The 21,361-nt window shown below is 39.3% G+C and overlaps 1 protein-coding gene and 1 long non-coding RNA gene across 2 annotated transcripts; both read left to right on the plus strand.

Moving 5' to 3' along the window:
- The first annotated feature begins 2,067 nt into the window (after window positions 1-2,067).
- Window positions 2,068-2,616, plus strand: LOC132613183 (uncharacterized). The gene has a single exon (XM_060327231.1). The coding sequence runs from the start codon at window positions 2,068-2,070 to the stop codon at window positions 2,614-2,616; it is 549 nt and encodes a 182-aa protein (XP_060183214.1).
- Window positions 2,617-6,770: 4,154 nt separating this feature from the next.
- LOC132643561 (uncharacterized) lies at window positions 6,771-16,897 on the plus strand. The gene is made up of 2 exons (XR_009583670.1): window positions 6,771-7,012; window positions 16,662-16,897. It is a non-coding gene; the product is annotated as an uncharacterized LOC132643561 (long non-coding RNA).
- Window positions 16,898-21,361: the final 4,464 nt, after the last annotated feature.

Raw genomic sequence — 21,361 nt, forward strand, 5'->3', positions numbered from 1 at the left:
ATCGGGCCAGTCCGAAAGACAACTTTCCTCTACCAAACATCCACATTCCAATAGACAACTGCGCCAAGCATGAGCTGTAGTCATTCGTGGATTGTTTTGCCGGGTACCATCAAATACTCATGAGCGAAGAAGAAGCTGAAAAGACAACCTTTATAACCCGTTGGGGAGTCTACCATTACAGGTCAATGCCGTTCGACCTAAAAATCATCGGCGCCATATACATGAGAGCTATGACTACCTTGTTCTATAATATGACACATCGAGAGATTGAACTATATGTGGACGATGTCATCATAAAATCAAGGGAAATCTCGGAGCATACTGTACACCTACGTAATGTATTCGACAGACTTCGCAAATTCAATCTAAAGCTGAACCCTGCAAAGTGCACGTTTGGAGTACCTGCAAGTAAATTGCTAAGATTCATAGTCAGTCGTAGGGGTATCGAACTAGACCCAACGAAGACTAAAGCAATTGAAGAGCTACCACCTCCCAAAACCAAGAAAGAAGTCATATGTTTCCTGGGAAGGTTGAACTACATTGGACGATTCATAGCACAGTCAACTATGATCGTAGAACCAATACTTAAGTTGCTCAAGAAGGACGCTCCCATAAATTGGATAGAGGAATGCCAAGAGGCATTTGACAGAATCAAGAGATACCTTTCCAATCCTTCCGTCTTGGTACCACCTAGGCCAAGGAGTTCGCTGTTACTCTATCTGTCGGTATCAGAAAAATCTTGCGATTGCATGCTTGCCCAGCATGATGAAGTGGGCAAAAAGGAACATGCCATCTACTATTTGAGTAAGAAGTTTACACCATCTACTATTTGAGTAAGAAGTTTACTTCCTGCGAAGCGCAGTATACGCTCGTAGAAAAGACCTGTTGTGTTGTAACCTGGATTGCCAAAAACTGAGACACGACCTATCCGTGTTTACCACTCACCTCATCTCCAGAATGGATCCGCTGAGATATATTTTCCGACAACCAATGCCCATAATATAATTAGCTAAATGGAAGATGCTGCTAAGCGAGTTTGACATATTGTACATAGCACAAAAGGCAATCAGGAGCCAAGCCTTAGTGGATCTGCTAGCAGAAAGTCCCGTAGATGATGAAATGGAACCATTGCGGACTTTCTTCCGAACGAAGAAGTGATGGCCATCAAAGAAGAGGTGGCAGAACTATACTCGGGCTAGAGACTGTTCTTCGATGGAGCAGTCAACTACAAAGGATCAGGCATTGGAGTGGTACTGATATCGAAAACAGGGAAACACTATCCGATGGCCGCAAAACTCAACTTCAAATGTACCAACAACATGGCGAAATATGAGGCATGTATCATCTGCCTCAGGATGGCGTTAGACATGAACATACAGGAGTAGTTGGTAATAGGGGATCCGATTTGCTCATAAACAAAGTAAAAGGAAATTGGGCGACCAAAAATGACAAGATACTCCCGTATGTGAATCTGGTGCAAAGATTGTGCGGGAGATTCAAGAGTATTAACTTTTTTCCAGCATGATGAAGAGGGCAAAAAGGAACATGCCATCTACTATTTGAGTAAAAAGTTCACTTCCTGCGAAACGTGGTATACGCTCGTAGAAAAGACATGTTGTGTTGTAACCTGGATTGCCCAAAAACTGAGACACGACCTATCCGTGTTTACCACTCACCTCATCTCCAGAATGGATCCGCTGAGATATATTTTCCGACAACCAATGCCCATAAGAAAATTAGCTAAATGACAGATGCTGCTAAGCGAGTTTGACATATTGTACGTAGCACAAAAGGCAATCAAGAGCCAAGCCTTAGTGGATCTGCTAGCAGAAAGTACCGTAGATGATGAAATGGAACCATTGCGGACTTTCTTCCAGACGAAGAAGTGATGGCCATGGAAGAAGAGGTGGCAGAACTATACTCGGGTTGGAGGCTGTTCTTCGATGGAGCAGTCAACTACAAAGGATCAGGAATTGGAGTGGTGTTGACATCGAAAATAGGGCAACACTATCCGATGGCCGCAAAACTCAACTTCAGATGTACCAACAACATGGCGAAATATGAGGCATGTATCCTATGCCTCAGGATGGCGTTACACATGAACATACAGGAGTTGTTGGTAATCGGGGATCCGATTTGCTCATAAACCAAGTAAAAGGAAATTTGGCAACCAAAGATGATAAGATACTCCCGTATGTGAATCTGGTACAAAGATTGTGCGGGAGATTCAAGAGTATTAACTTCAGGCATACTCTGAGGGCTCAGAATGAGGTCGTAGACGCATTGGCTACAATAACATCTATGATCCAGCACCTTGAGAGCACCCAAATTGATTCGTTAGAGATCACACTGATAGAAAAGCAGGCACACTGCGCCCATGTCGAGGCCGAGCCAGATGGTCAACCATGGTATGCCGACATTAAGGCCTATTTGGAAAAAGGAGAGTATCCCCCAGAGAGTTCGGAAAATCAAAATAAGGCCATCAAAAGATTGGCTAATGGTTTCTTCTTGAACAAGGAAGTACAGTACAAAAGGACCCCTTACCTTGGGTTACTCAGGTGTGTGGACGCCGAAAAGGCTACAAAATTTCTAAAAGAGGTGCACGCAGGGGCATGAGGACCCCACATGGATGGATTCATCCTCGCTAAGAAAATCATGAGGATAGGATATTATTGGATGACCATGGAGCATGACTCCTGTAAATTTGTGCAAAGGTTCCATCCTTGTTAGATACACGGGGATCTGATCAAGGTTCCACCCAAAGAATTACACGCAATGAGCTAGCCCTGGCCTTTCGTGGCATGGGGAATGGACGTCATAAGACCCATCGAGCCTCCGACCTCTAACGGACATCGTTTCATCTTAGTCGCCATAGATTACTTCACTAAATGGGTGGAGGCCACTTCCCATAAGTCAGTGACCAGGAAAGCCGACTTCGTAAAAACAATCTGCTATATCGTTTTGGTGTGCCGGAATCCATCATCACAGACAATAGTGCCAATCTGAATAGCCATTTGATGAAAGATATCTATGAGCAATTCAAAACCACGCACAGAAACTCGACCGCTTATTGGCTCCAGGTGAATGGATCCGTAGAGGCTGGCACAAGTAGTTGCCTTACGCTCTATTGGGGTATAGAACGATAACCCGAACTTCCATTGGGGCAACCCTATACCTCCTTATCTACGGTACAGAAGCAGTCATACCCGAAAAAGTAGAGATCCCTTCGCTTAAGATCAACTAAGACGCAGAGATGAAAGATACAGAATGGTCAGAAGTCGTTATGAAGAACTGACCATGATAGAGAAAAGGGAATGTTGGCGGTGTGCCACAGACAAAGGATGTCTCGAGCCTTCAACAAAAGGGTCAGAACCCGACTTTTCCAGATCGGACAACTAGTACTCACGCTAGTCTTCCCTCACCAAGAGGAGTATAAAGGGAAATTCGATCAGAAATGGCAAGGGCAATACATGGTCAGGAAAGTACTTTCAGGAGAAGCCATGGTACTAGCTGAGATAGATGGAAAAGAGTGGCCCAAAGCAATCAATGCAGACGCGCTCAAGAGATACTGCATTTAGGATCCCATTCGCTTGTAATCACATTATTATTTCCTTGTAATCGCACCTTTTGCTTGTAAGCGTACTCTGTAATAGAATAGGAGAAACAAATCATCTATGTAATGAACTACGCAATGACCTGAATTCCGCACAGTGGGATACATAGGCAGTTTATACCGGACCAAGTCGCTTTATTAGTAAAACCAAAACTCAATTACTTTATTTTGAACAATGTTCGACCTGAATTTCTGCTGCAACGGGATACTTAGGTGCTCTCGAGCTCAGTCGTCACAAAAGAAAACCAAGAAACCACAGAGATGATTATGGCGGGAAACGTCAACAAGATCAAGCTTGTAAGGGTCAGCACAAGAATCAGACAGCATCAACCCTACACTGGGGCAGAATTTTTTAGGATACGTCAAAAATTCCTATCAGAAACAGTCAACAAAGAAAGCGACAGAGTAAAGCAATACACTAGGACAGAATTTTTGAGGGGACCTCAAATATTCCTGCATAGCAAGACAAGACAAAAGCCACTCAAAGAAAGTTCTGAAACCAGGGCAGAATTTTTGAGAAAGATCTCAAAAATTCTACTGGTACGAAAGTCAGCAAACACACCTCTGGGAAGGACCAAAGAACCTCGTTCGAGGAAAACACACGTCATGACACATAAAACGAAACAAACATTTACTTTAAAGAAAAAATAACATGCATTTTAAAAAAAATTCCCCTGAATTTTAATATATATATATTATAATTACATCCCGGAAACATCTTTCCAAATACTAAGCCCAAGAGGGTTTGAAGGAGCATCAATAGGAGACACCAGACGGGAAGACAACAATGATAATCGGCTTCTTAGGAAACTCATAATTTTTCTATGGATGTACGTTTCCTTTTATAGGACAGCAGACACACCACTAATCGACTTACTCACAACAAAGGCAGAAGTCATAACTCAGCCCAGTGGAGAGGGACCAAAGGATCACAATAAAATGGGTAATAAAGACACATTTGGCCCCAAGGTTCATAGAGGAAATGAGCCTAAACATAAATCGGGTGAACTGCAAAAAATATCAGACCGAGAGGGTCACAATTGATGAGCATAAAGATATATATGACCGAAAGGGTCATGACAAGAACGAAAGGGCATATCCGGCCACAATGGCCAACATCCAATATAATAGATGATAGAAACATCATCCGGCCACAAGGGCCATAATTGTCACCTACATTCCAAGAAGGCCATTCATTTATTTTGCCTAGAGGGCCATTCATTTATTTTGCCAAGAGGACCATTAATTCAAACTGCCAATAGGACCATTCATACAAATAACAAAGAGGACCATTCATACAAACAACCAAGAGGGTCATTCATATCAAACTGCCAAGAGGGCCATTCATAAGAACAACCAAAAGGGCCATTCATACAAACAAGCCAAGAGGGTCATTCATTAAAACATCCTAGAGGGTCATTCATAAAAACTACCAAGAGGGACATTCATACAAACTGCCAAGAGGAGCATTCATCTAAAATTCCATGAAAGACATCTGTATATTGTAAAATCCAAGGAAAGGTAGACAGCCGCCAGAAAGAAGTCAGCCTGCTGAACTAGGTCTAGATAAATTGCAGAGCAAACGTGGAACTTTTTCTTACGCAGCCGGTCAAAATAGGGTGCCCATGAGAGTCAAGCTCTCCGGCCAGGACTTGGAAGCCATCCAGGCTCAGACTCAGCCACAATTTGTCTTGTTTCAGTTTTCTTTTTTGAAACACCGCGACCGGTCGGACACACACCGGGAAATCTAAAAGTATTCCTACATAAGGGGCATATTCTTCTCCAGCGAGTCGAACTACATGTAACCTTATTCCCAAAGACAAAGGATATGTAGGTGAACTCAAGACCAGAGGATCGGTCACATTCTAACAGTCGTCCAGACAAATCCTAGCTACAACACTGAGGATTTCAGGATTTTCCTTCTAAATCGCTAAAAGTCTCTAGTTGAGTCAAACTACAAGTTGCATAAGTTCTCATGTAACCTGAGATATGTAGGAAATCCAGAGACCAGGGTCCGACCATGTATGTGAAAATTGCATGAAAAGATAAAGGGTGAAATGTGCCGGGTCAGTAAAAAATTAGGGTTGGTCAAATTTCGTTGCTCAGGGATGGTCCCGCCATCCTCGAACACCGATGGGGCAGTTGTTGACGCCTAATTTTTTACCTCCGATAATGTACTTTAATTACTCAGAGTACTTGCAAAAAATAAATAAAATAAGCTATGCGCCTTAAATGCTTTAAATAATTTTAATAAAATTGCTCTGAACAATATTTTGCTCTTTTAAATTGATGAAAGGTTTTTCATGACATCACAAAGTTGTTTAGAAATTAGTTGGCATTTTATGACATTTATGAGGTACTTATTTGATTTAATCAAAGAGAAAAGGTCATTTTGTTTTAAAATAATAATAAATATTTAATTGTTAAAATTGTCAAAATTAGCAAAAGCTTTATTCCCTTTAATCCATGGATTTTGAGTAATTTAAATAATTAACTATTTCACCCTTTAATCTTTGATTTTTGCATGATAGTGTGTTTTGTCAAAATTTACTTATAATTATCTTAAATGTTTTAAGGAGTTAATTAAGTGGTCTTTATTGCAAATTGATGTTTAAAATTGTCTAATTATTTTGTTATATCCCCAATTAATTTGACCAACTCATGGTTCAAGGAATTGGGATAATTTTTGTAAAATTAGCCTCTTATTGGCCTTGATTGAAATAACCAAATTCATTGGCTTAAATTAATTAAGGTCATTAATGGAATTTAACTTTTAAACTCGCTAATTACGTCAAATATGGCCCTAATTGAAATAACCAGCTAAATTAAAATCAATTAAGGCCAAACATGGCCATAATAGAAATAATTTGTTGGATCGGGATCCATTAAGGCCATGTTCGTAATTTTGAGCCCACTAACATAATCTGGCCAATTTTTAAAAGTATTTTTGAAATAATTATGTCCTAATTTTATCTAATTAAAAATATTATCAATATACATATATATGCATATACCAGGTATGCATCTATATATGTATACACTGAGTATTCATATATATGTACACAAAATAAAGGCCCCTTTTAATTTTTGAAAATTTGGACCGAGTCCAGCCCAAACCAGGCCGAGACCTGGCCCAGATCATTAAAAAAATTAAAGGGGTATACCCCCCCTCCCCCTCCCATTCCCATTTCCCCTTTCAGTAAAAAACCCTACCCTCTTCCCTGCCTCTCTCTCTTCCCCGTTCTACGCAACCCTAGCGCCGCCTTGATATTTCCACCTTCTCTCTCTGCCAAAAATGCCAAATCTGCAGAGTGTATCAGACGAATACAACTATTACATGTCTATTATGGTGAAAACATTTAATGTTTCATTCAAATTCGCGATTTTGAATTCAACACGGTAATAAATCATTTTTTTACTTCATTTTTCTTTATTGTTCTGAGATTTGCTTGCTGCGTTGTTGTACCTTACTTAATTGTTATTGGCTGAGGAAGGACTAGATCGAACCAAACAAGGTTCAAATCTGGACGTTCATATGTTTAAGAGGCCATGTAAGGCGTCGATCTGGTCTTAAAGTTCATTTTTCTAGGAATACGTTTGTCCCACATTGATGGTTTTGGGGGTTAGATGATTTTTGGAGTTCTATTTATAGAACCCCAACCCCCCTTTACAGGACAGGCTTGAAAAACAGAAAAAAAAAAAAGGCTTTTTGGAAAGAAAGTCTGAGTTTTGAAGTCAAAATTTTAAAAGTGTTTTTTCAGAGGTTAGAAAATTGGAGAAATTCAAAAAAAGGCTAAAAAACTTCGGATTTTAAGGCTCTGTTAGTAAAATTTTAAGACTTCATTAAGTGTGATGTTTTTTCTGAGTTTGAAATTTTTTATTTTCTCTTTTATTTATATCTGTGTGGCTGAGTTGTGGGTTTTGGAAGCACTTAAGGCTTTCAAATTCATTTTTGACTAGGGTTGCACCATAAAAAGGTAATATTCTATCCTATTTACTTGTTTGGTATTATTTAGTAGTTAGTCAAGAAGATAATAACTTATTAATGTTAGTTGGTTGCTGTTTGCCTATGGTTCAGTTGAATTAATGTATTGATTGGGCATTGATTAAGCTGTATTAGCTTGTTTTAGGTGTGGAGGTTACTCCTTTTATTTTCAAAGCCATGTTTGACATTAATAAGTAGTTTCTCGAAGTAGAATGAGTGTGTATGCCCAAATAATGTATTGTTTGCTTAAATGTGTGAACAAACTTCATGTATTCTGCTAGATATTGAAGGTTCCTACCTTTGTTGTTCAATGCCTAAATCTGATAAGGATATGATCACATAAGTCGTGATAGTAATTTGATGAACCTTTAAGCTAATACTGATCCGGTTGAATGTAGTAAAACATTAAAGTGATGTGATATCTATTTGAAGCAATTGTTTTTTTTCCTGAATAAGAATGTGACTTTTTGTCACACCCCAATCTTGCTAGGGTGTGATGGGCACCCGACCCCATATTCGGAGCTGAGCGAACCTGCTGACTCTTATTACATACATAATCGCTTTGGGCCTTTAAATCAAATAAGCATGAAATACATAGTAAGGCTTTCAGAAACTTTTTCTTCATCGTGCTCAAATCAAACAAAATCTGTAATCGTATGGAATTTATAACATAACGCAAATGACACATCAGCTGATAGAGCCGCTTACAAGACTGACATTCTATACCCACGACTCTCTCTGCATAGTCTCTAACGTTAATCAGAAATCATAACATAGATACTCTAACTCGGCAACACTCCGGAAGGAAATGGAGCTCGCCAATCCAGCTCGACCATCTTCTAGAAATATCCTCTACTCATCTGTATCCACCTGCGCGGCATGAAACGCAGCGTTCACAAGAAGGGACGTCAGTACGAGCAATGTACTAAGTATGTAAGGCATGAATAGTAACATAGTAAGGGATGTAAATATGAATAATAACAGAATGGAAATATAGAGCATATCATGGGGTAAAAAGTAACCTGTACATCTGCGTGCCTTTTAGGTGGATGCCATGCATGCCTAGCTTTCTTTGAAAAACATTTCTTGTTCATATATATAGAAAATAGAACATATCATGTTGCCGAGGCGTCGGCAGCCGATCCATTTAACCACATATATCCCGCGTCCGGGCATCCCGCGTCCGGGATGATATCGTGTCATATACAGATACATGTATCGTGTGCATATCCCAGCGTCTATAGCGCTCTGGCCCTTTTTCCCATCATCCCCGTATACATATACATATATCATATAAGTAGCATGCAGGAGAGCCCAAAGAAAGTCATGTACCTATCGGAGTGATGTAAGGTCGGTACCTCCGATTATATATTATGGAATAGTCATCGTGGCCTTGTCTCACCTTGAAGGAACAATTATTATAAGGTGAGACTATAAACGAAGGATAACTTTCAGAGAACGTAGAATAAGATCACAAATCTCATAAGGCGTCAAATCATATACTTTAGAATCTTTGAAAATAGTCGTCATCCATGAATAAAATTGGGAAATCAAGAGATAGCTCAACATTCTTATACCGTCTTTCAAATCGTAAACTTGGAACCTTTACACATGAAATCATTCTCGTCATAGTCATCATAGAAATATCCTCATCCTCGACATCATCATTGTCATTGTAAAACATATCCATCGTTGTTGTCATAAGGGCTTACAAAATCATAAACCTCTGTTTTGGGAGAATACAGACACTTTGGAAAAACATTTATGAGTTATCGGGAAGTGAAATCATGCCTTGGAATCATAAGCATCTAACTTTTGAAAACAAGGAAGATATGAAAACATTTATGAAGTCATAACATCGGAATCATGCCTTTGAAAGAAGGGACGAGCCTTAACATACCTGCTCCACCTCCTATTGGCTATGCTTATTTGTCCAAACTCGCTAGTCTACATTCAAGAAGATTGACACAATCATTAAATTCATCATCATATACTTGCCTTAGTCCTTCAAATGAATTCATTTATAATCTGCCGAAATTTCGGCAGCATTTCCCCTGTAAATACACCATCCCCGATAATCTAACTCGGCCAATTTATCAATAACAACCCGAGAATTCAACTCGGCCAAATTATCAACAACAATACCAACAATCATACTAACAACTCCAACAATCAATACAAAATATATTCTAACATGGTTTAAGAACTTTCAAACAATTCACATAATGTTCAAACAACCCAACCAACATACCACTTCACGCGAAACCTTTCAAATTCAACAAGAACAATAACAACACATTTCTTCTCTTCCAAGTTCATGAACTACACCAACAATCTACACACTAACAACTCCATCAATTAATCCAAAATACATTCTAACGTTAGTAACTTCGTTTACATAATCCAACGACATTTTTCTTATATTCAATACAATCACACAACCAAACTTAGAATCTTCCGAACACATCTCTTGTTTCCAAATTCATGAGTTATATCCACAACCCACACATTAACAAATTCATTCATACAAATATAAGGAATCATGCTAATATCACATTAACTTTTTCAATACTCCACAAATGATTTCCACTTTATTTCAAACCATTAAATCTTCATTTAACATCATAGAATCCACAACACAACAACCAAGATACTAAGTAAATTTAATTCATTCCTTCTACACAAAACAACCCACTCACGGCTACAACATCAACACACCTAGTTTCAAGAATTTCATCCATTTCTACGCCCAACAACATGCATAAATCACCCCTAACACAAGTGAAAGAAGATTGAACACATTCCTTTCTCCACACATATCTTTACTCGACTAGGGTGTATATTGCACCAATGAATGGTTTTATTGCTCCAACGACCACTCCATGTTAAAGAAGACATTCCATTTGGTTGGAATACTAGAAGAAATAATTTTTTTGTGATTAATTTCCATAGCTCCAAGTTCGGCCAACCATGGCCGAACCCCCCTCTCTCTTCTTCTTTTTCTTCTCTCCAAGCTTCTTGATTTAGAAGATAAATATGCCTTATTTTGGTCATCAATTGTATATATATATATATATGGCTTCTACCAACACAAGGTGGACACATGTCCCCTCCTCCCTTTTTCTTGAACTTTCTTAAAATAAACAAAGAAGACTAATTATCTTGTTATGTAAGCTTTGGTCCACACACACACACACACATATATAATTAGTCCCCATTAAATAAAAATGTGGACATATGATTATATGCCACACGACCAACATGGCCCCTTCAATACCCTTCTTGAATATTTTTTGAAATTCCCATTTTGCCCCTATCCTTCCACAATATTACCATGAACCACTTTGTGAATTTTCCTTTTTACCCTTAGCCTTTCTCAATATTTCCATACTAATAAACAACTTGTTCATTAAAATAATTTTGGAAAACAGTCTTGCCCTTAACTTACCACGACTTCCTTGGAAAACAGTCTTGCCGAACCCCCCTCTCTCTTCTTCTTTTTCTTTTCTCTCCAAGCTTCTTGATTTAGAAGATAAATATGCCTTATTTTGGTCATCAATTGTATATATATATATATATGGCTTCTACCAACACAAGGTGGACACATGTCCCCTCCTCCCTTTTTCTTGAACTTTCTTAAAATAAACAAAGAAGACTAATTATCTTGTTATGTAAGCTTTGGTCCACACACACACACACACACACACATATATATATATATATATATATAATTAGTCCCCATTAAATAAAAATGTGGACATATGATTATATGCCACACGACCAACATGGCCCCTTCAATACCCTTCTTGAATATTTTTTGAAATTCCCATTTTGCCCCTATCCTTCCACAATATTACCATGAACCACTTTGTGAATTTCCCTTTTTACCCTTAGCCTTTCTCAATATTTCCATACTAATAAACAACTTGTTCATTAAAATAATTTTGGAAAACAGTCTTGCCCTTAACTTACCACGACTTCCTTGAAATATCCGAATGTACGAAATACGGGATATAACACTTTTATTTTTTCCTGAATCTGTTCTTTTGTGGGCCTGCATACTTGTTTGATGTCAACTAAGGGACATGAGCTGTGATTGGGATAAAACATAGGAAGGGTCATGATTGGGTTAAAACAGAGTTTAAGGGACCTAAGCATATCTACAAGAAGTCTTGGTAGCTGTCTAGGGCATTCAGGGTTAGTAGGTTTGCTTGCATTTGGATGAGTTTGAATTTTGCCAAGTTTGCTTGGATGTGCTTAAGTTAGTCAAGGAATTCTGAATAGTTATATGCTGTGCACTAAGGATAATTTTAAAGAAAGTAACATCCTAGAGTAGGATAAGGAAGTCTAAAATGAAGTTTGGGATTCAAGATCACTCATGAGGTTACAGGGTATTAAAGGGTCCATTGAGAGTTAATAAAGGTCCACAAAGTTGTAGGAATCATTTAAAATAAAGTGGAATACCATATGCTACTAGCAGGACTAGGTATCATGTTTGGTTTCATTTGAATAGAGCCTAAACATGGCATTCATATTATCAGATTCTCTCATTGATCTGGTTCAAATCTGAATTTTTTTCAAAATAAGTTCAAGATAGATTTAAAAATGATTTGAGTACTGATGTACCTTTAACTGTTTGAAAATAATTGACCAATTGGAGATGGAACTATTTTGAACCTGGAGTTTGGTATTCAATTTGATCTGTAAACTCTTAAGTTATTTAACTATTCAACTTTCTCAAGTGTTAATGGCTAAAGGTATTCAATATGGCTTCACCTAGTAGGGTCTTAAAACTGAAGTTGATTAGAGGCTGTTAGTATATACGAATAATTAGGGGGTCTAGATGAGACTCATTTTAAGGGGGGGAGCAGTGTCAAACCACTCTTATCCATAGGTTTTTGTGATTGGCTTTTGGTACGAGAATAAGGTAAATGGGGTGAGGTTGCTTTAGGAGAGTAAAAGATGAGCTTAGGCATAAAATAAAGGTGATGACCAGTGGGGCCTCTGATCCCTTTTTACCGAAAGTAAGGTCCAGGAAAGGGATGGGGAAGTGATGACCTCACCTTACCCCGTTCCGCTTTCAAGACCCTGTGCCTTTCTTGACTCCCTAGATCTTGTTCTCATGACCGTGGGGTTCAGTGAGAGTTGGGAATTTGTCAAGGGTGGTTTGTCATGCCTTGGGGGAAGATCCTTGTGATTTCGTGTTGCCTAAAGCTAAGTTAAAATAAAGAGATAGTTGTCTATTACATCTTAGTCATGCCTTGGGGGATTTTGAATTTCATGTTGCTTAAAGCTAAGATAAAATAAGAGGGGTAGGGGTCTGTCATACCTTTGTCATGATTAGAGAGGTCAAATTTGCCATTTGTTAAGTTTCAAAGAAGTAAGTTACTCACTTAGTTGTCTGAATTCATGTTTCCTTTTTTAGGAGTCTTACTTATTTGCTTGTCTATCTGCTTTCCAGAGAAACATGTTTAAGAACTGGTGGGATGTATTTATGTGTGGACTTGCACATGTGAAGGCACTTATCTTGATCTGAACTTAGGAATGAATATTTAGTTAATCTTAAGTTGGTAAGAGTCTTTTGTTACTTAAACTAGAATGTGCCACCTAGACTTTACTGAACATTACAGTATAACTTAGAAGAACAAAAATTTGTGATTTTTCTAGTAATATTTGATTCTATATCATTAGTGTTTTGAAAATATTGTTATACATAGAATTAGGGGGATGAAATAATTAATGTATTGTCTCTATGCTCTAAAATGAATGGTGTTACATTGGAATTGGTCTGATGTTGATTATGGGAGTATGGTAGGTATTCTTCAAGGCAGTATGGGACACTTGGTTTAGGATGGTCTTTTCAAGACACCTCAAAGAGGGGGCAGAGAAAAGCCAAGCCTAGCTTGACTCATACTATCTACCCCCCCAAATGAGGGGTGTCATGACCAGCCTATACACCATGGGGACACTCTTGTCTTAAAGGGATATTGACTTTCTTAAATCCCATTATTTTACAAAAGCTTTGAAGGTAAAAATGGTTAGGAAAATTAGTATGTTCAAAGGTCCAGAATGCATTTAGGAGGTTAAGAGTAATGAATTTGGTCATTTCAAGAAGTTGGTCTTTAGTTTTGTTTCTAAAAGAAATAAACTAGTTTAAGGTCATTGGCAATAAAATGTCCTTGCTAGGAGTTTAAAGAAGTCTAAATATGTGAAGATTGGTTTTTGAGCTTTATGCCATCCCTCTTTTGGAATTTATTGGTACACATATAGTTGACTCTGTCCCCTGTCTATCTTTAATGGTAACTGGTATGTAGCTTTCTTGTAACATGATCCTACTACTGCTATATTAAAATCAAGGTTTTTCTGTGGTCTTTCCTGAGAATAGGAAATAGTACAGTCTCAGTTTCACTTGATGTTGTTTGGTCCAGGCCGCTTGATGCTCCAACTCTTTTTTTTTTCTGTGTAATTACAAGTTACAGAATCTTCCTATTTGTTTATACCCTTCTACTGTGCTTCTGTGATCACCTTGAACAAGTTCTAACTTCCTACTATAAGAACTGCTAATATATGAAATTGATAAATCATTTTGTAACGACCCATTTGATCGTTATAGTCTTTTCGGCATTTTCGCCCTTTCCCGGGCATTGATTAGCTCAATTTTGACCCGAGGGGACCGTTGGCAAGCTTCCTGAAGTGTCTAGACCGAATTCGGGCAACCTTTGTGAATATATGCTTAATGTGAAAAATGGTTGACCCAAAGTTGACTTTTGAGTAAACAAACCTTTTTCCGAATTCCGTTAATTTCGAGAGGTCCAGAGGGTCGTTTAGGACTTGGGTGTGTATTTGGTTCGGTTTCTAATGCACTCGGATGCATTTCGGGACTTGGGTTGGGAAATTGGAATTAAGGCATTGGGGGTTGACTTGGTCAACGAGACCTTCATTAGGAATTTTGAGGCCACGGACGCGTCCGTAGCGCATTTTTATGTGTGTCTATGTGTATGGTATGTGAGCAGATGGCCTCGAAAACGAGTCGGAAAATTGGATCAAATTGTGAAACTTGGGAAGTTTTCTAGTGTCTGGTGCCCGCTTTGGCTGCACCAGCACCGCGGCAGCAGTACCGGTGAAGCGGTAACCCTGTCGCTATTGCGGCCTAAGCATTTTAGGCTTGACCGCAGAAGCAGCGGCGCTGGGGCGGTCCCAGTGCCTCTAAAGCGGGTGACGGGTAGTTTGTAAAATTAATAAAGTGTTAAAAGCCCTTAGACCCTCATTATTTCCCATTTCGAAATTAGAGCCTTGGGGAACAGGTTTTGGAGATATTTTTGGTGACATTCTTTGAGGTAAATCTTACTTGTTCCTTTACTCTTCCTTTAATCATAATCATCATGGATCCCCCATTCCTTTTAATAATCCCTTAGTGATGGAAGTTGAAAGAGGGTTTTGATGAACCTTTCCTTAGGATCATTAATGAGGAAATTGATGATATTTATGTTAGGTTTTGATGATTCTAATCTTATTAATCATATATCTTCCATGCCTAGTGTTGAATTTCGGAATCAAGGAATTAAGGTTTATACCCAATTTGGGGGTTTTGCTTGAAATTAGAAATTAGGCTAATCCTTGAGTTAAATCAGCAATTAGTGGTTGGGTTATGATCACCTAGTACTTAACTTGGCATTTTGCTTTTGAATTTCCCGTTTTGCCCCTGTAGGCTCGTTTCCCCAATTTCTAGGGCTAGAATTGACCTAATTTGAATAGTAGTAATATTAGTATCATTCTTCGTGATTTCTAATCTAGAATTCGATTATGCTTAGACTACTTTGTTTCTGAGGTTCAGTGGAAGGGCATGGCAAAGGAGTGAGTTGTTGGTGTTGCGGTTTGGCGGTCCAGGTAGGTTGTGGCTTACCTTTGGTGAGACTTCGTATAGCGAAGCACATATTTAGATTATATTTTTGGAGATAGCATGTGAACCTTCGGGTATGAAGTCGCGTTGGACATTGCCTTAGGTTGGGCCCTATTGTTTGTTGGGGCTAGCCATTCCGTTATGTGTGATTTGATTGTTTCATTATGCCGGCTTGATTCCATGAGTCGTAGGTAGATATTGGATTATGTTTTATCCTCTTGATTATGATATAGTTGGCATACCCACTGTTGGTATTTTTACTCATATATATTGTTGGCGTACCCACTGCTGGTACTTGTGATTCGATTATATTATTGGCATACCCACTGTTGGTATTTGTGATTCAGATATATCGTTGGCGTGCCCATCGTTGGTACTTGTGATGTTGAGCATGATTGTTGAAGTTGATACATGCATTGCATGCACTCTCATTTTCATGATACATTGTTGAGATATTGATGACGTTGATGAAACACTTGATGAGTTGGGCTCAATTTTACTTGAGTGACGTGAGAGGCCAATGTCCGATGTTCATCCCGGAATCGTTGATTGAGTGAATGGATACTTGATAAAACCTTTTTACTTGAGTGATGTGAGAGTCCGATGTCCGATGATTAATTCCGGAATCATTGATTGCATGGCCGATATCCATTGTTAGTTTCGAAATCGTTGTTAGTGCATGGACTCCGTAGGTCCCCCAGGGTGGTGCCGGTGAGAACCCCCCTTGGGCAAAGATCCGGGGTCCTGTCTGTCTGTTGGGCAAAGATTCAGGACGGGTGGCACTTAGACTCTGCGAGTCACGCTGGGTTGTGCTACCGAGATGTCGATATTTCCATTCAGAGTACATGTGTACACCGCATTTGCATGGCATTGCATTGCATTCACACCATTATTGCATTGCATTGCATTATGACTTGATTGAGATGCTTGGTGTTGTATTGTAATGTTGGATTAGATTGGATATATTCAGACTTGGCACATTTTGCATTAGATGCTTTACATAGGCGATGACAGATACTTGAAATTGATTACATTGTCTTATACTTGTCGGTTTATTTGCTTATCTACTTTATTATCTGAGTTGTGTTAGGTATTCTTAGTCGGCCGATGATGCCTACCAGTACGGTTGTTTGTACTGACCTGCAGTTGCTGCATTATTTTAGGAATGCAGAGTATCAGGTCGGATCCACTTCCGTGACACGTGGTTGATCGTCACTTCAGCTTTCTCTTTGAGTTTCCAGGGTGAGCATGGTCGTCCGCTGCCTTGAAGACTTTCTATCTTTATGTCCTATTCTATTCAGAGACAAAAACACTTTATGTATTAGTATCCCAGATTGTATTATTTACCTTTAGATGCTCTTGTGTTATTCAGACTAGACCCTGGGGGTGTTTATCGTCATTCCGCACTTTTCTACTACATATATATGTGTATATATATCGTGAGACTTATGTATTTATTCTATTCTGTTGTTTAATTTCATTCTTTTGTGTATTTATTCATGTGGTGGGCTGAGGGTTCGCTTACCGTGGTGGAAAGGTAAGTGTCCACACGACTTAGGCAAAATAGGTCGTGACACATTTATTTTGATGAGCATAAGAGTTAGAGTTGGATCTTGATTAGTTGTGGCTTTGTATAAAGTTTGGACATGTAAGAGTGTGGGTAGACATAGATCTTACACAGATTAATAAAAGAAGGGAGTATACTGTTACACCTCGAAAAATCCCCCTTACATGTACTGAGAATAGGACAACGAAGGTCATGACGTATATGGTGTTTTGATGAGTAAGAAGTAGTATTTGCCGACCCTAAACGAGATTTCAAAACCATTTGAGATAAGGAAAGGAAGTTGTTAAGTAAAGAGCATCGTAAGTCGTATATCGAGTAAGAATAACGAGCAACGAGTTGGCGAGGGCATAATGGTGTCTTAGAGACATGCAATGACGTCCCTTATATTGGTGTTGAAGTGTTAATCAAGTGTTAAGAAGGTTCCATAAGGATCGGAGATCGAACGAGACAACGAAAACGAAAACGGAACCACTGGGCATTATACGGTCCAACCTACGGACCGTATAATTTATACCAGCCGTAGATTGGACCGTTGTTATATCCCGCATTTTTCGCATTCGGATAATTTAAGGTAATTGCGGGATATTAAGAGCAAGATTATAAGTTTGCTCTTGTTTGGTGTACAAGTTGTTTATAAAAATTTTGAAGCGGAAATATGGAGAAAGGCGAAGGGCAAATTTGGAAATTGGAAAAATGCTTCATGAATTACATAAACTAGCTAAAAATTCAAGTGGGCTTGAATTTAATTTTTAAGACAAAATCATAGGCCCAACCGGCCATACCCATGGGCTAGGCCTAAAGTGGGTCAAAGTATGTAGTTAAATAAGATGACCAAGTCATCTTTATCATAACAATTTCTAGAAATTTCAAGAAAAGAAGAACAAAGAAAGAAGGAGAAAAACCCTTGAGGCTTTCGGCCAAGGGAGAATTTCCAAGAGAAATTGATAAAAATTCCTTGAAAAATCATTTCCTACCAAGCAAAGGGTGCTTAACAAGGTAGAGTTGTTGTTGGAGCAAGAAAGGTTCAAAATCATCCAAGTTGCCAAGAGTTAGGCAAGTGAGAAGTTGAAGAAGAAAGGTAAATTCTAACCTTGTTTTATGTGTTATGCATAGATTATATGTGTTGTAGTAGGCAAAAATGGATGAAATTCTTGAAGTAGAGGAATATAGTATATGGCCGTGTATGTACATATAGGTGTAGGAATTACATTTCAATTGTTGTCAAGTGTTTGGTTGCTATTGTTGTGGATGAGATGTGGAAAATGGAAAAATTGAAGTTGTGTGTGTGCATGGTATGGCCGTGTAGTGTGTAGTTGCAAATGGCCGTGTGTGTGTGTTTGATGAATGGATAGTGAGCAAGTCTTAATTAGTATGCCGATCGTCGTGTTGTGGAGCTTATATTACAAGTAGAAGCATAATGAACTTAGTAAAATATTAGTAATTGGAAGTTTGTTTCGGAAGGTGAGGTGAATTGAATGTTATGTTCTTGCATGTATGAAACGTCATGATGTTAGAATGATGTTGTTGGACTATATATATAAGGTTGTTATTGACTTTATGGGAGTTGGAAAGTGTTGAAGAAAGTAGTAAATTGATATAATGTATCGTGAGTCGAAAATGTGAATTGCTAGGATGATTGTTGATTATGTTAATAGTTTGGCCGGGTTTGAATTCCCGGATTGTGTTTGTCAAGAATTTGGTTATATTGAATGTCGAGGATGGTGTATTTACAGAGGAAATGCTGCCGAAATTTCGGTAGCCAATTGTTTCCTTAAGGTGTTAACTCTAAGTATGCTAATGAGAGTTTTGGAGAAAATGACCAAATCGCAGATTTTGACGAGATTGTGACTCGAATTTGGAGTAGCTAAAGGAGCGGAAAGAGGTATGTAAGGCTTCACCCTTCTTTCTATGGCATGTCTTGACTAAAAGAAGTCGGGTACGAGTCTCGGGGACAACCCTAATCCCCGGAATCCGCACCTAAAGTTTTCAACTTTTCGTTCAATTGAATTGAAGTAAAAAGTGTGCAAAATGATGAAAAGACCTTCTAGACCCCTATAACTTGCCCAAGTGGGACCCGATTACCCTAAGACTCATACAAGTAACGCTATGACACGTAATATGGGTAAATTGTATACGCTACCTCGTCCGGCCCGAGGTGGGCCCGTTACTCTCGGATTTTCCTATAATCTTGGTTAACGTACTTGAAGTGAATCAAAAGGGGGCCTTTGATCCCGATTTCGTCACCAAGTGATAAGTACTATGACTACTCCAGCGGGAGTGTTCCTATGATGATAATGATAATGACAATGTCGGACAAGAGAATGTAGCTATGATAAGTACGACCGGAACGATTCTACGACTAAGCCAAGTACTTCATATAAACATGAAAGCGATAAACTAATTTTTGGAATCATATTTATATTTTCTAGTTATAACTTATTTTCTAAAATACCTAAGATTTCATTTTCGGTTACTGTAACACTATTTTCCGTCGATAGTTTCGCCTTAAAATACTTGTTCCTTCAAGGTGAGACAAAGCTATCACTAGCATTCCGTAATGTAATCGGAGGTCACCGACCTTATGTCACTCCGATGGATACATGATTTTCCTTGGCTCTCTTGTGCGCTTATATGACATATGTATATATATAAAATGGGTATACGTGTATGGGTATGTATATATATATGACAAAGTAACTGTATATGAGACATGTATATGCATAAAGGATGAGTAAATGTACGTGTATGTGGGGAAGAAGGGAAGGGCCACTGTTATATCACCACCTGATTCAGCTGGATTTCATCCTGGACGCGGGATGCCCGGACGCGGGATATGGGATGAGCCGTACGCGGCGTCTGTATATATATATATATATATATATATATAATGTGTGATACATATGTGATGTAATATGTTGGGACATCGTTGGGGAGGGGGTTGGGAGAGCCGATTGTATTCGGCATTTGTAAATGTAAATGAAAGGTACTGTCTACTGAATTGTACTGTTTTCTGTATACATGAATAAGGGACACCGAGGGGGTTGGGAGAGCTGATTGTATTCGGCGTCCGAAAATGTGAGTAAAAGCTACCGTTATTAAAATGTACTGTTTTCTGCACACGAGAATAAGAAGTATAAAAAAAAAAATGTTGACTCCTATGCCCATGAAAAGAAACGTTTCAAAGATGAAAAGACAAGCCTACATGACAGCCGGCCTAAAGAGGGGCCTTCCTATGTACAGGTTACGTTCTTGCCTCGTTATACGCCCTATGGCTCCGTGATATTATTATTGATCGTACTTTATGTTACTGCTTGCATTGTTTTCCATGCCTTACATACTCGGTACATTATTCGTACTGACGTCCCTTCTTGTGGACGCTGCGTTTCATGCCGCGCAGGTCAGCAGGTATACGGACCAGATTCCTAGTGCCCTATCAGCAGCATTCGACAGCGCTCCAGTTGTTCCGGAGCCTTATTTCACCGGTACTATTTTGTGTATGTATTTTCGGGCGCGACAGTACTCGGCCCTTTCTCTGTATAAATGTACTATGTCTAGAGGCTCGTAGACATATATACACAGTCAGCTATGCACAGTTTAATGTATTTTATTCCGAATGGTCCGCGTTCTGGTGTAACGCGATATTAGAAAGTTTACTGCAAATGTTAATGTTTAGAAAAAAAAAATATGGCACTGCTTATACAGGATAGCTAAGGGGTGCTCGGTACAAGTATCGGGTACTCGTCACGGCCCCTGGTCGGGTCGTGACAGAAGTGGTATCAGAGCAGTTCGGTCCTAGGGTTTGTCTACGAGCCGTGTCCAGTTGAGTCTTGTCTATGGGTGTGTAGCGCGCCATACTTATAGACAGGAGGCTACGGGGCATTTAGGAAATGTGACCTTCTTTGTATTCTGAAATCGTGCGATAGAGCTATGTTACCAGGCTTCCATACTCTTTTTCTAAAACCGATGTTATGGTTTCAGTAATGCCGCCGAAGAAAAAGGCTACGATGGCCGAGAAAGCCAAGAGGGTGGCGGCCAGCAGAGTTGAACGGGAGCTAGAAGAAGAAGAATCTCATAATGAGGCTCCCCCTCAGACTGTTCCTGCACCCTCTGCACCGGCAGAGCAGGGAAGAGCTCCAGCTCCAGCCCCCGCACCTCCAGTTCCACCGCCAGCAGCTCCGGGCCAGCAGATGGCAGAGGCCATCCAGTTATTGACCCAGCTAGTCGCCGCACAAGCTCAGCGGCAAGATGTGGACACAGGCGACAGGGCGGTAAGCGCAAGGGCCCGAGACTTTATTA

The sequence above is a fragment of the Lycium barbarum genome, chromosome 1 (assembly GCF_019175385.1).
Source record: "Lycium barbarum isolate Lr01 chromosome 1, ASM1917538v2, whole genome shotgun sequence".
Taxonomy (NCBI): Eukaryota; Viridiplantae; Streptophyta; class Magnoliopsida; order Solanales; family Solanaceae; genus Lycium; species Lycium barbarum.